A 14,427-nucleotide genomic window follows, 5' to 3' on the forward strand; every position below is an offset into this window, starting at 1 on the left:
GGGCCAGTTGGCAAATAAATGAAAATTTACACATGAACATAACTCAATTATACTCTCATACTTGAACAAACCTCCCCAGCTCCCCTCATCAAAGTTCACACTTAAAACACCGTACTGTACGTTGAGAATTATTTGGGAAAGGGGGAAACTGGGAAAGTGGTTCAGGCTTTCTGGAGCACTCGTGATATGTGGATGGAAGTTGAGAGACCGGATCTGCTATCATGCATTGAAATATTTTCCGTATTTATTAATTATTATTTACGGGAGATGTTTTCAATGTACGTGCCTGTGAAGCGCCCATTTGTGAGGACTAGGCCCCAGTATTTGCATTAGCATCATTGCTGATACATATTTGCCAGTTGGCTATGAGTCGGAACCGTACAGCTAGCAGTTGCCTGGATTGCCGACACATTTGGTAGTTTAGCAAAAAGATGAAGTGATGATCGATGATTCGAGGAAGAGTGTGCTCAGTCTGGAAATGGAAGAAGAAGATCTCGAGTTTCGGTATTGTCCAAATTAATTTCCCAGTTGAGTTGACCAGGTTTAAGATTCTCTGACGAGTGCATGGATGCTACGTGGGAGGGTGACGATGAAGATCCTGCACGCACGATCGTTTTGGACACGGGCAACAAAGAAGAGGCAAGCTGTGAACATATAAAAAGTGATTTCTAAAAGCAACAACAGCTAAAAGCCAACCAACCCCCACCGATCCATTCCGAATTCGTGTCGGTAGTCGCTCTTTTTTCATCTTTATCCTATCCACGACTTTTGGGCCTTTCACGATACTCCTCCATCGTTGATGGCCAGAGAGAATTCTTACATGGCGTAGAGCTCCGAGTATATAGACTGAGTATATGTCCTTATGGAAGGGCTGAAGTGCAGCTGCTTGTGATGATTTTTTAAGGTGGTTCCGATATGGACAGGGACAGCCTAAAAGATTCAGAGTGCCCAATTGGTCGGTCAGTCATTTGAACTTTTGAAGGGCTGTGCCTTGTGCGCGCCTTCAGCCTTTTTTCAATAGCTTATGCTTATCCCAGCGTTTCAAGGCAGTTGAATGTGTCCGTTTTGGAGGGCTTTTGGGAACGTGGCTTCTAGCGTTTCAAGCTAGGAATTGGGATCCGGTCTCGCGTAAACCCCTTTGTGGGGATGTTAGAAAATAGAAACTGTGTTTGGTGAAAATCCAGAAAACCAGTCACTGTGTTGTAAATGAAAAAAAACGCAACTGAAATATGAAGGTATTGCATATTTACTCCGGATCCGGAACACATAGGTGTTCAACTACCACACCTCACCTCCGACACAGTGGCTCCTCCTAATATAATGTTGGTTACAGTGAGCCGGAGCCCTCACTCAAAAAGAAAAAAAAAAAAAAAAAGCCCTCCATTCATTGCTTGATTGAAGAAAGCGGCTGCTGGCTTTAGAGCATGCATAAAAGCTATCCTCTAAAGAAGTCTTCTGTCTTCCCCAATGAATTGAATTGTGAAGCTCCATGGTCCTACTGCTCTGCTTTGGGAACCCTATATCTACTACCCGCACGTGCCTTCAACTTCATGAACGCTTCTCCTCATTTGTTACTCTCTCTCTCTCTCATATAGTCATAAAAAAGTCCGCCGAAAGGAAACCGCAATTGGCAGTGGAATGGCGATCCATCCGCAATTAACTAACTTTTTCTGTAGTATAGATTTTCTAGCGGGTGGGCCACTGGACCGTAGTTGTAGTGTTTGAAAAATCTAGTTTTGACTTTTGGATGAATTTAAGGCCCAGTAGGAGTTTAACTGAACGCCCGCATTGTTAAGGTGAGGCTCATAAATTTGTTATTGGCGTGAAATCTTATCAGAGTTCATCTTTGATTGAGGGCGGGTAGAGAGAATGGGTAGAAAAAGTGAGTAATAAATCTGGACTCCTTTTTAACGGGAAGTGCCACTGCCCAAGTGGAGACTGCAGAGGTGCGGAGCGCATCACGTCTCTGGCTTTGATTCTTCGAGCTCAATTTATACAAGAATCAGAAAGCCACCTGGCAATCTAGCATCTTTGTTTACGTGGCAAACATTCAGGACCCGTTTGGGAGGGCTGAGCTGAAGATAAGGTTTGATTCAGCTGCTTTGAATAAACTAATTCAGCTGCATAAATAATGCAAGCACAACCCAGAAAACTGTTTTAGCTGTCTGAGAAGCCATATAGTCTTGACAGATGACAATACACTGTAGATAAGCTATTCAAATAGGCCGAAAGTGAACAGCACAGTTATACTTTGAATCCAACTATGGTGCATTTGGTCCATTTGCTTCACGTCAAATTAAAATTTCAATCAATTGATCATGTTAAAAATGAATGTCATATGGCCTGTTTACTTTTTCAAGTTTTTATTGGTTCATGTTATACTTTTACAATTTATTAGGTGTACTTATCCAATCCAATCCAGTTCAATGTGAATCCATTACAAATGGACCAGGTTCAATCCCATCCAATGGATATATTGGACCAGTCCAATTCAATGTCTAGACCATCCAAACCTGGTTCATTGACACCTATATTCTTATTTTCTATTAATGGACTGGATATTGGTGTAATAATCCAATATATATCCATAATGGATGGACCAGGTTCAATCCAATCCAATAAATACTTTGGACCATTAAGTTTTGACTGGTCCAATTCAATATGCCTTATTGGTCCATCCAATCCATCCAAATTGATTTTGATTTGAATGGGATCAACCTAAAATCGGTCCATTGACACCCTTACTTACAATTGAAGAATTTAACAACATTAAAGTAATCATTATTCATAGGCATAGGCTTTGCCTACTCAGTTGCCTTAACCCTTGTTCGGTTGTTTCTAAATGTCAGCATGTATCCAATTTATAAGACATGTTTTGTCATTTGTTTTTCTTGTTAAGAAAATGGATGGTAGGATTGATCAGCATTATATTTTTATTTTTATTTCAAATTAAATTACTACAAGGAAAAAAATCCATGAGTTCCACCAGGCCTGGCCTATTAAAAATATAATAGTTGTAATATAATTTTAACTTGAAACCTTCATAATTATGTTTCTAGGTACGACCCTTTACTAAATACTAGGTCAAATATCAATCTATACTACTAATAAAAGAGTGAATAACCCCACATTTTAGACTTTTCATTAGACATTTTTATCCCTTATCTAAGCAACATACAACGGGCATAAAAAAAGGTATATATGTCATTTACTTTCACTCCAAAAACTGCCCACTTATAACTGTTCAAAAATTGTCCATGAATTATAAATAGTTTTGTCGTGGAGATACTGTCACGTGCAAATGCACATACATATTTACTAGTCTCTTAAAATTTCTGAATTCGTTTGAGTAGTTCAAATCTCTCAATCAAGTAATAACTCAAGGACCAATCTAATTTACTTCCTAAAGATTCTGTAGCCAATATGTGGACCTACCAAAGAAAAACAGGAGAAATATAACAAGTTTCTAATCACATCAAATTACTTTCTTGGTTGAAATAAAATGCCTAACCATCTGGATCTACTTAATAGTCTAATATGTTAGGAGAATGGAATAAAACACTTACCAGAGTTTCCATGTCTTCCTTGCACAAGAACAATAAGAATAATGGAATTGGGTAACTAATAGTGTACAAATCTAATCATCCAATCTGAAAGAAGAGGAAAAAAACAAAAACCTTAAAATAACACCATCAATAGGATTTTCATACAAATAGAGATAATTTTTTACAAATAAAATTTGCTCTATGCAAAAAATACAATTGTTCTTCCCTCTTCTTTTTTAAGAGACTTTTTGGAACTGTGCTCATGATTGGCCATCATCTTTCCATGTCTGTATAAACAAAATCAATTACAAATATATTTTCTTTTTGTGTATTCAGCATAAACATATCGAAATACAATTAAACACCATTTGTAAACACTAAAACCTCCCTTAATGGTTGACTGTGATGTCTCAACTGCATTACCGCCATTTGTGTGAAGAAGCACCGATTCCTTAAATCTAAATGCACTCAAAGCAGACTCCTGCACATCGCTAAAGTTCTGAGCCCCTCTAAGCTGGCACTGCTCCAAATGTCTGGATTAGACCAGTCATCCTTGGTATGATCTCTTCAAATGAAGGTCGATTCTCAGGATCACTGTTTTTTTACAATAAAACGAATGCTCAGTTCCAAGTAGATTGTAGAATTTCACTGCAATAGTAGGTTAAATCAATCGAGGATTAGAGAACCTTTGCCAGCAATCATGGATGATCAATGAGACACGAGGATCAAGGTCATCTGGTAAATCTAACCTACGATCCATGAAACCAACAATGCCAACAACCTTTAACAGATGAGAGGAAGGAATTAGTTGAGACTTGAAAGTAATTTTTGGATAATTTGAAGATTCCGATAACCCAATTCATGCCTATATGGTATGTAGAAAGAGATCTTATGGCAATATCTTTCACACTTGATTTCTGATCTCCTATTTTGATTTCTTAAAGACAAGTGCTCAACATGGTAACTATTTGAATTTCATTGAAAACAAGAGTATATATGCATACCTGCAAGGAATTTAGGTTGACCCATGGAATGGATATAGTCATTAACTCCCACAGTATGACACCAAAACTGAACACATCAGACCTGTACATAATATTTAGAACTGAGGCAAATCCATACTTTGGTTCGGTTTTACAGGTGTTTGGTAAGATTACATCTTTGTACTAAAAACGAAAGTAAATTTGTGTTTCCTGACATTTTTGCATTCAAAATGGGAGCAAAGTTTGAAACTCAAAATTGGTCGATGTAAGAAAGGTAGATTCCAGTCTCAAAATTCGTTTTTGTACCCATCACAGCCAAACACAATATAAAATTTATCAAAGCAAGACCAAACCAAGTTTGCATCCGTACTTTTTGACCAAATTTGCATTTACATCAATACATATGCTGTTTGTACTCTTACCAAAACGTAAAAGGGTCATGAAATTGTTCACAAACACATAGAAGTTCCTATAATATTTTTTATCTTTAAACTGAAAAGTCAAGAACAAATCAGTCATTTCCTACATTGTGTATGATTTATGGACAAAGATGGATCAAAATTCATCTGAAGTTCTCAATCCCAGAGTAGCTACCGAAACAATGTAACAATTTATATAAATTCTCAATACATCAGTTCTAAAAAGAGGATTACTTTTCATTTGAAGGATCATTCCGGAGGACTTCAGGAGCCATCCACTGGGGCTGCATCAAAAATAAAAATACTTTTCAACAGATATACACAATGCCAAAATAGTTAACAAGTAATGAGATATTTATAGCCACAATGAAAATCAATCAGATGGTATTGAAACAACAAAGATAATTTAATAGTAATTCAGTTTTCATGATTGACAGCATGTACAGGGATATACCTAGTAACTTGTAAATAAATTTTAAGAGAATGAAGATGGATAAAGAAGATACTCACTGTTCCTCTTCCTGATTTTGCAGTCAAGAAAGTTGCATCCTTCAATTTTGATAGGCCAAAGTCCCCAACCTGATGACAAGAAGAAAGCAGATGTTTCAAGAAAACCACAAGTAAATCCTCCAACTGTCACTGTTAAATAGGGGACAACAGACCCGTATTTATAGCAGGGCATACCCCACTAACATACCTTGACAGTCCAACTTTTATCAACAAGTAGGTTTGAAGATTTGAGGTCTCTATGTACTATTGGTGGATTTCTGTGATGCAAATAATTCATACCTCTAGCCTGAAAAGGAAACATTTATCAATAACAAAAGATTTAAATCACCAATTCTTCTGATGGAATGAAAAATGTAAGAGAAGCAAAGAAGGAAACATACAACATCAAGTGCCATCCTCAGACGCCGTCTTATATCTAATGTCAGATTGTTCCTATGTAATGTCCTGAAAAGACTTCCCCTGTAAAAATAAATATTAAATTGCATAATACAATCACAAGATTATTCTACCAACAAAAAAAGGAACAGTGCATGTTTTTTTATAGGGAATTACAAGATTAGCACCAGGAGTGTTTATTACAATAGGGATGCAGATGTCACACAATCCATTTAGGTTTACAACAATGTCCATTACAGAACCCACAAAAAGGCAATTGTGCATCAGACAACAAACCTCCCCACATTTGAAGTATTGTGTACTAGGTTACCACTTCAGTCAAATTCCAGATTTTCTCCTTTACATTTGTCTTCTACCTTTTACAGATACTATCAGTTTACCTGGGTAGGAACTCAGTCACTATGGCAAGTCTCTCAGGTGAATACACCGCTCCCATGAATAGCAATATATTTGGATGTCTAACTCTTTTCATTATATCAATCTGTAAGGCATCATATATGATTTAGGAATCAGGTGCTTCATTTAACAATTGAAGGATTGATGGGATATTTCCATACCTCTGTGCTATAGTCCAGTAAAATCTCTTCACGATATTCATTCTCAAAGTAAAGCTTTATGGCAACATCCTGATTAAAACAAAAAAAGGACAATAATTTTCCATCTAGTAGTATTCCTGTATCTCTGGAAAAAGAAGAGCAAGAAGGAACTTGTGAATTTTATATATAATTACCGATCCATTCCACATTCCTCGATATACAACAGAAAATGAACCTGAGAAGTAAAGCACAAAGAAATAAAATATAAATAATATAGTGAACACAAAGAAATTTAAAGGCAGCATGGACCATTGCACCTACTTTTGTCTCCTCTAAACTCCAAGCTTTGGTGTCCAAACCTGATGAGGGCGGATTTGGCCCTCCAATGATATTGTGACACATGGCACCTCGGAACAACTAGGTGACACCCGGAACCACTTAGGCAACAACTTGCCTTAGCCAAGTTGATGGTGTCCCACCTGGTGGCCTGGCACAAGTGCAAACTAGCGGCCTGGCCCAGGCGCCGACCTAGCCGCCTGGCACAAGCACCGACCTGGCGACCTACGAGACGTGCTCGTCGACAAATTCGGCATGCATATCCTAACACTCCTATGGTCCTTGGAAGTTGGCCCACGTGCCGAACGATCCGGAGGGTGGTCAACATGCATGGCGGTTGCCTCAGGGTGATCTCGGATGCGGTGCGTGAAGCCCACGCCAAACAATGCCTATATAAAGGCACCAACCCCAATGGCATAGGGGGGGCAAGTAAGCATATTCTAACTCTCATACTTTGTGATTTTTAGCTCGCAGTCTACTATGAGAGTACTGACTTAAGCATCGGAGCGACCTCGCCGGGTTAGCCACCCCGGGTCCTCTTACATTGATTCCTTGCAGATCTCTAAAGAACTACGAAGCTCAACAATCAATCCAGCTCGCCACCAGGCAGCTCGGCCCTCTGGTCAACTCGTCACCTAATAGGCAGCTCGACACTTTGGTCAGCTCGTCACCTACCTGCCTAGCTCGGCCCAGTCAGCTCGTCACCTAACCTGCCTAGCTCGGCCTAGTCAGTTCGACACCTAACCTACCCAACTTGACTCGGCACCTAATCTGCCCCCAGCTCGGCATCCAGGTCCTCATCCAGCAAAAGTTCACTTCGGCCTCTGAGTCATCGACCACTTGGAAGCAGACCAAATGACGAGGTACTTAGAACAAAAAATTGATACATCACCAAAAATTGATTCGTCAAAACCCTTCCCCCTAACCTATCACCAGTATATATCAATACAAAACAAGCATATTTAAAGTAATGAATATTAACTAGATTTAATGCAAAAGAACTTCATGATAATACCTTGCCCAATCTCCTCCCCTATATGCAGATCTTCCCAATTAATCTCACAATTAGCAGTGGAGTGTGATTCCCTATCTCCTTTTGTTGATGAACTTCCATGGCTATTACCAACACTTAGTCCTGAGCTCAACAGAGGTGGAGACTGTGTAAGTTCTGGCTTTTGTCCTAATGTAGAACCTACTTCTGAGTCTTCAGACTTCTCTGTATTAGTTTGTGGCTCCTCCTTCCTATCATGTTGAAGATCCAATACGGGCAACAGAATTTCAGGCCTGGACATAGAGCACTTGCAACACTCCAACCCAGAAGTCAAAACAGTGGATTTATTGGTTGAGGAAGAAGAACCTTCCTCAAAAGCATTTTGAACTATGTCCACATTTCCATTTGAATGTACTCCTTGAGCAGCATAACTGGAACATGAACCTCTTTGCAAGTTTGGAAAAATGACCCCCGAATTGCTGGATTGAGCATTGGATGAACCATGTGCTAGAACACTTTTACAGTCTTTTTGGGCATCATTGTTTCTTCCTCTCATAAGATACTTTGCTAGGACCTTGCCTGCCTACAGTCATTTCCAAGGAAGAGTTTAACAGAAAAGCCATTCAGATTGGAAGTAATATGAGTGGTATGGGTAAAGATGAAGTTATATGTATATTAAACTATTCTAAATGACAGGCCAAAGTGATCAAAGGTCCATTAACCAATATTGGTACCAGATATCCAGGGCCTAGGGAGGTGGGCTGGATACAGAACTAACCTTTGGCATTTTTTGCACAAAGTGGATACTTTCAAAGTTGAACAAGCATTCTCACACTTGTCAGCCCAAGATTTTACCATTGCACAAAGTGATCAGACTAAATAAATTTTTTATAAGGTTCAATGAATATCAAATACATGCCAAAATGTCCATCCTTTATGAAGAATTTCCTTTCAGTTCTACTCCTTCAGATGTGCAATCTGAAATGGAAAGCAGTTCATACAGATAACTATAACGGTTCCTTGTTCCTGACAACCAGAGTGTGAAGTAGAAGAACCACTAACAACGCGAAAAGACTTACTTGTGTTTTGGTCTTCATTGATTCCATATGTTCAGTATCTAGGACCTGCTCTCCCCTGTTTTTGGCATTTGTACATGTACTGCAAGTATTATCTCCATGTTGACGTAAGAATACTTTTGATGCCTGCTTAATTAAACATAATTAGCAATATTTGCTTGGAAAAGAAGTCAATAACAGGGTGAAAGTTGAACTGAAATATGACAGTGTAACACATAAGCACCAGATTTGAAACAGATGATGCAATCTGTGGCACCAGTGCAATCTGTGGGTGAGATTGCCACTGAATATTTTTCATGTTAAGCTTCCATTGTCTAGGTTGGCTGTGTGCACGATCTTGATGTGTTCTTAGGTTTTGCGAGTTTATATTATTAAATACAGCTGCATCGCATGAAACAGTAATAACACCAACAAGCTCGCCTTCTTCATATAATGGGCTTTTTGTCGCTATCGCCATAAATATTTCACCGGACCTCTTCTTAAATGGAAACTGACCTGACCATGATCGACCAATGCTTAATCCTGCCATGATTTTCTCCATGGATGCATAATATTCCTCATTGATCAGCAGATCTACAACTCTTCGTCCTAGTACTTCATATTCCGTCCATCCATAGAGTTTCTCTGCCGCATAATTCCTGGGATATAGAAATCCTTTTAGTACAATGGCAAGTCTATCACCATGTTCTTATCAAAACAATAATTAGTTTATGTTCCACTCAAAATTGTATGTCTCATTGTCTCTACAAGAATTAATTCCCCATGGTTCAAATTTAAAGAAGGGAAAGATAAAATATATAGGATTAACAGGTAAATACAGCTTAAAACGTGAAAAGCTGTCCAACGATTTATGATTCCATATTCTGTGAATCCTGCTAAACTTGGTGTCTTGGACATCTCTTTTATGTTACTACTTTGTGTTTCTTTTTTTCCCTTCTGCTGTTGTAACTGTATCCAGATCATGTTTTTAGCTAATCTCAGACCAATAGGATATCTAAAACTTTTAACCTAAAAGGAATTTAATTGAAATGAAAACTTCAATTAAATGAAACAAAAAAAATTCCTAAAAGGAACCCTGTCAAACACCAAGCATATTTTTCTAAAATGAACTAAATCAAAAGAATGCTTCATAAGATTTCCTTAACATGCATGCTGTGATATATCAATTGACTGGGATATATTTTTTGATAGATAAGCAATTGGATATGTTTGATACCACAGTCCTCCTTTCCTATAGCATCATCATCTATCATAGCCAAAGCCCAACTGGTAAACCAACCAAATTATAATACCAGATACAAGGTCTTGTCTCAAACCAATAACAATTTTTCCTAGCGCCTTCCCAATTTCTCCTTTAAATGGACATAAAGAGTGGGAAACTGTAGTTAAACACTGAGGGTTACATTACTGTGGAATTTAATGTGGGAGAACTGTAGTTGCATATATAACTTTTAACACTTATTCCCATACATAAAATGGCAATGGTACTTCTGAAATTGCTAGTTATTCCATTTGATGGGTTGCCTGAATGTTTCAATCTCACTACTTATTTTTCCTCCCATAGTCCCGTTTAATAGTATGGCATGAAAAGACAATATAAAAGACATGAATCCAATCATATAGAGGTTTTCATGAAATATGAACACAACTTTTTACTTTTTACCTTTGAATGTCATAGAGACAATGATGTTGCTATCAAAGCAGGCCATCTAAATATTAGGCCACCCATTTAATGGCCATACCATGAATTTGCTTAAATTAGAATTATCTTGATTATTAATAAGAAGAACATACTGCAATTAGATAGTTTGGAGTTTGAACATGAAGCTGGCCAAGAAGTTGCAACATACCAGACGCTTTGGTTATCAATCAAGCCTTTTAGATGTTCAGAGTCCATTTCAATGCAACATAACCAAACTTTACACTCTTTACAATCCTAACATTGTAGATTTGTAGTAAAGTTCTTTACCAATCGGATGGCCAAAACAGTGAATTTAAGATTTGGACAGTAGTATGGTTCTGTGTTACATACCATCTTGTGGTGCTAGCCACGTATGCAGGTCAAAGGCATGCATGGAACATCGGCTGAGTTTCTTTTTTGCATTAGAATTGCAATCTAGTTCACTGCTTGAGTCAGGGAGTTAATATCGGAGATAATTAAGATTGTACGCATCAATTATGTGTGTCAATAATGAGTTATCAAATGGCTTCAAAAAAAAATAATAATAATGAGTTATCAAAAGACAACTAAAGAAAGAGGAGTCAGAATCTATGTAATCTCTCGAATGCGCCATTCAATTGAGTATGTTCTGAATTACTATTTCCTCTACAAGGTTCGATATCCCTTTTAAGAAGTGAAGTTGATGTTCCACCATAGCTCGAGAGGGAAGAGTAAGAAATCTCAGGCTACCATTTCTCAAGTGCAAGAAGAGCTCCACAACAAGTTCACAGCAGTGTTGCCCCATCAATAGAATGCTCTGGTCCACTACATGTAACAGAGGTACATCCCGACAACACTAACCATATCTAACTGATGGAAACCTCAAAATCACATCAACTCATCTAATCAATAACAAAAAACTATAATCCCAAAAAGGAATTAACAGAATTTATACATATTTAAGCTTCAAGGAAACTATTTCATCAAACATGTGTAAACCGAAGTTACGTAAATCTAAAAGCTCTTCATCTCTCTGAAACTATTACTTTCAATAATTAAAGCAAGGCCTAGAAAGAAAGAAGTCGTGGCAAAGCAATAAAATCACAAACAAATGAACAGGAGTAAGGGGTACCAGAAAATGATCTCCCCAGAAGAAATTTTGCATACGTGAACAGCGTGCCCCATAGACTGCAACACTTTCCGGTACGGAGTCCTCGACAAGAAGAAACCTGGTAGGTGACCCCATCCGGAATCCGACGTACCCTCACCGGAATCTGACGAACCATGTCCCCTCCCCCTCTGATCTTCTTCTCTCTCCTGCATCAACATTTCGAACTGCTCTCGAAGCTTCACGTGACTCATCTCCAGGTCTCGGAACCGACTAACTAAGACCCGGTAAAGATCGGCTCGGGAGCTTTCGTCAGCCATGGTGGTGGTGGACGTAGTCCGATAGTCGTCGTTGAAAGGGAGTAGAAGGAAAAAGGCAGTAAGAGAGAATGGGGATGACCGCGCTGTAGCTTTTGTTATTCGTAATCTTGAAGTGCGCGCTTTGTACTACTTTGTAGTTTGTATTTGTTGGGATGGAATCAGATCGTGAGACGGACAATGACTCGCCATTCCGCCGCGTGTTCTCTTTCACTTAGTAGCCATTTTTAGAGTTAGAGCCTTAGAGGTTACGTCTTGCGTGTGAAGCGCCGCCGGGTGTTAGGAGCTGAGGCAGCGACGAGGGCGAATCGGGAACTTTGTCTGAATTCCTAGATCGGAGATGGCGGTTGCCGGTTGGTCGATCTCTAAACAACCTAAAACCAGAAATCTGTCCGTTGATTAATTTAAAGAAAGAAAATGCTCCTAATATTATCCAGTTTTAATGGAAAAAGCAATTGGAATTGCTTACACTCAAATCAGGATTCAATAATATATCTTTTTAATGGATTAATTAATTAATTAATAATTTGTCATTGACAGCTATCGGTGACTCTGGATTACGAAAACACAAGGAGGCTAGATACTAGTATACTACACCTTAGTATGCAGTACCATTAAGTTCCATGGTCTACAGGTGCAACTGGGGCAGGGTTGGATTTGGGTTGAGGGAGGTCAACCCTAACCAATGTGTTTAAAACCGAACCCGATAGGGAACCGTTCTGGGACTGGTTCCCATGTGGAATGGCCTGACCGTCTGGTTTGAACATTTGGCCCATTTTAACTTAAAAAATAAGGGTGCAACTATGATATAGAATACATCTAAAAAACAACCAATCAATAACATGGAATCATAAACGTGGTAGCAAACAAGATGTTATTTATCAAAATTTATGGGTGAGTTTTGATTGGTCAAAACTGTTTCCATATCATATCTTTCCCACATCATAGATTTATCCAAAAAATAATAAATAATAAAAAAATAACCAAAAACCATTATCTCATTAACGGTTCAACCATTCAGATCAATAAATCATTAACTAAATTAACAGTTTTTTTGGCAAAAATTGTTTTAAAGTAAAATGGAACCAATTAACTGACCAATTCCAATCCAATTTTCAAAACTGACCCTAACCCAACCCAATCTTCATCCAACAATCTCAACCCTAATCTAATCCAATTATGGGTTTGAATCACAACCGTACGTACAAAATTTAGATATAAGTATGTAAATGCACTATATCATATTTATGCAAGCACAAATATTATGATAATATTTTACGAAAAAAAAAACATGTATATTGATGGGCTTGTTATTGCTGGGCCAAGGGTTGCCGCCTTGAATTTAAAGATGCCAAAGTTCCAACGCTCTCAATGGACAGTAAGAGACTATAATGGGTAGTTAAAAATTATGGAATACAAGCCACGTAACCTCGTGGACCCAATTTTCCTTATGAGGCACCATTTGACCATCGCTTTTTTTTTATTTTAATATAATTAAATGAACCATAAACAATTTTGGAAGGATGGGTCTAGTAGTCAAGATCAATCTATTCATCTAGGCCCACAACTTGCTGTGTATTTCCATAAACTCCTTGTCTCAAGATTCTGAATCCACCATTAGTTGAGTTTTAAGTTCCAATTAAAAGTTAAAACATTGGCTATGCCAAAAATGAACATAATATGATAATAAGATTATTCTTTCCATCCAATTTAGGTACTATTTAGGTAGGAGGTGTTACTTAGAGATTTTGGTACAGTTTTTTTTTTTTTGGTAAAAGATTTTTATTAATGTTTTAGGAAAAAGGTTCAATTAAATGCATAACTAAAGACCATAATCAGTGCTTCCTTCTAAATTTAGACTATAGATAAGATCCCTCCCGTGAATCCTGATTGGTTGGAAAATGGTCCACATGACAAATTATGAGGAGTTGAATCTTCTACCAATAAAAACAGGTTCCAACCCTCTACCAAGTTATCTAACACCGTACCTCATAATGAGACTGAGACACACCATAAATGTGGAGGGTTGGAACGTGTTTTATTGACAGGTCACCCACAAATACAATCATCCAAAATGATATCAATTGAATTAGGCGTCGACCGAAAGGCCCTTGATAACGGTTGAAAGTGCTGAGATGAATGGTTTATTGATTAGTGATTACCATACCCTAAGGCTTTGAGATATTTTATTATTTTATTGAGTAAAAGACAAAGCAACGAAGTATTCATTCAATTCAGTTTCGGTCAGTATCGAATAGTTGTTTTTTACCTTATTTTAATTTAACAAAGGAAAAAAAACAGGAAGAAGAGACAGAAAAGAACATAACAAAGGAGACGTTAAAATATAAAAAATTGCTAGTTCATTACATATAAGAATCAGCTATTAATTATAATCAACCACCGCCTTGGCTAGAATCAAAGATAAAAATGTAAGAGTGGCGTTTTTCCTTCTGTATTTTCACATCGTTATGTTAATTTATTGCTTTTTTGATCGTTGCCAAAGAAAAGTACAATTTGGTGCGTCTGTGGGGGTGGGGGGGGGAGAAAATG

At 37.9% G+C, this 14,427-nt stretch overlaps 1 protein-coding gene across 9 annotated transcripts; it reads right to left on the bottom strand.

Annotated features, from left to right (window-relative positions):
* Nucleotides 1-3,678: 3,678 nt before the first annotated feature.
* Nucleotides 3,679-12,283, bottom strand: LOC104596160 (putative serine/threonine-protein kinase SIS8). 9 transcript variants are annotated; one of them, XM_010257206.3, is made up of 14 exons: nt 11,585-12,281; nt 9,016-9,430; nt 8,796-8,918; nt 7,741-8,299; nt 6,584-6,624; nt 6,411-6,479; nt 6,234-6,334; nt 5,838-5,916; nt 5,645-5,743; nt 5,458-5,526; nt 5,182-5,231; nt 4,550-4,631; nt 4,232-4,294; nt 3,679-4,139 (listed from the first exon to the last, which is right to left on the bottom strand). In XM_010257206.3, exons 1-13 carry the CDS (start codon nt 11,878-11,880, stop codon nt 4,277-4,279), a joined length of 2,001 nt encoding a protein of 666 aa, XP_010255508.1. In that variant the 5' UTR covers nt 11,881-12,281; the 3' UTR covers nt 3,679-4,139; nt 4,232-4,276. The 9 variants fall into 9 exon arrangements, 7 of the variants coding, with proteins under 7 accessions (XP_010255508.1, XP_010255507.1, XP_010255506.1 ...); XM_010257205.3 differs by having other exon boundaries at nt 4,232-4,326; nt 5,838-5,901; nt 11,585-12,280; XM_010257204.3 differs by having other exon boundaries at nt 4,232-4,326; nt 11,585-12,278.
* Nucleotides 12,284-14,427: the final 2,144 nt, after the last annotated feature.

The sequence above is a fragment of the Nelumbo nucifera genome, chromosome 1 (assembly GCF_055504915.1).
Source record: "Nelumbo nucifera cultivar China Antique chromosome 1, China Antique-T2T, whole genome shotgun sequence".
Lineage (NCBI taxonomy): Eukaryota > Viridiplantae > Streptophyta > Magnoliopsida > Proteales > Nelumbonaceae > Nelumbo > Nelumbo nucifera.

Excerpts from the sequence above, each read along its gene's own strand:
- LOC104596160 (XM_010257204.3), bottom strand. The coding sequence starts at position 11,880 with ATGGCTGACGAAAGCTCCCGAGCCGATCTTTACCGGGTCTTAGTTAGT. Across the intron at positions 8,300-8,795 it reads CAATGAAGACCAAAACACAA|GCAGGCAAGGTCCTAGCAAA; the intron begins GTAAGTCTTTTC and ends AAATGACTGTAG. Across the intron at positions 4,140-4,231 it reads ATCCATGATTGCTGGCAAAG|TGATCCTGAGAATCGACCTT; the intron begins GTTCTCTAATCC and ends GTAAAAAAACAG.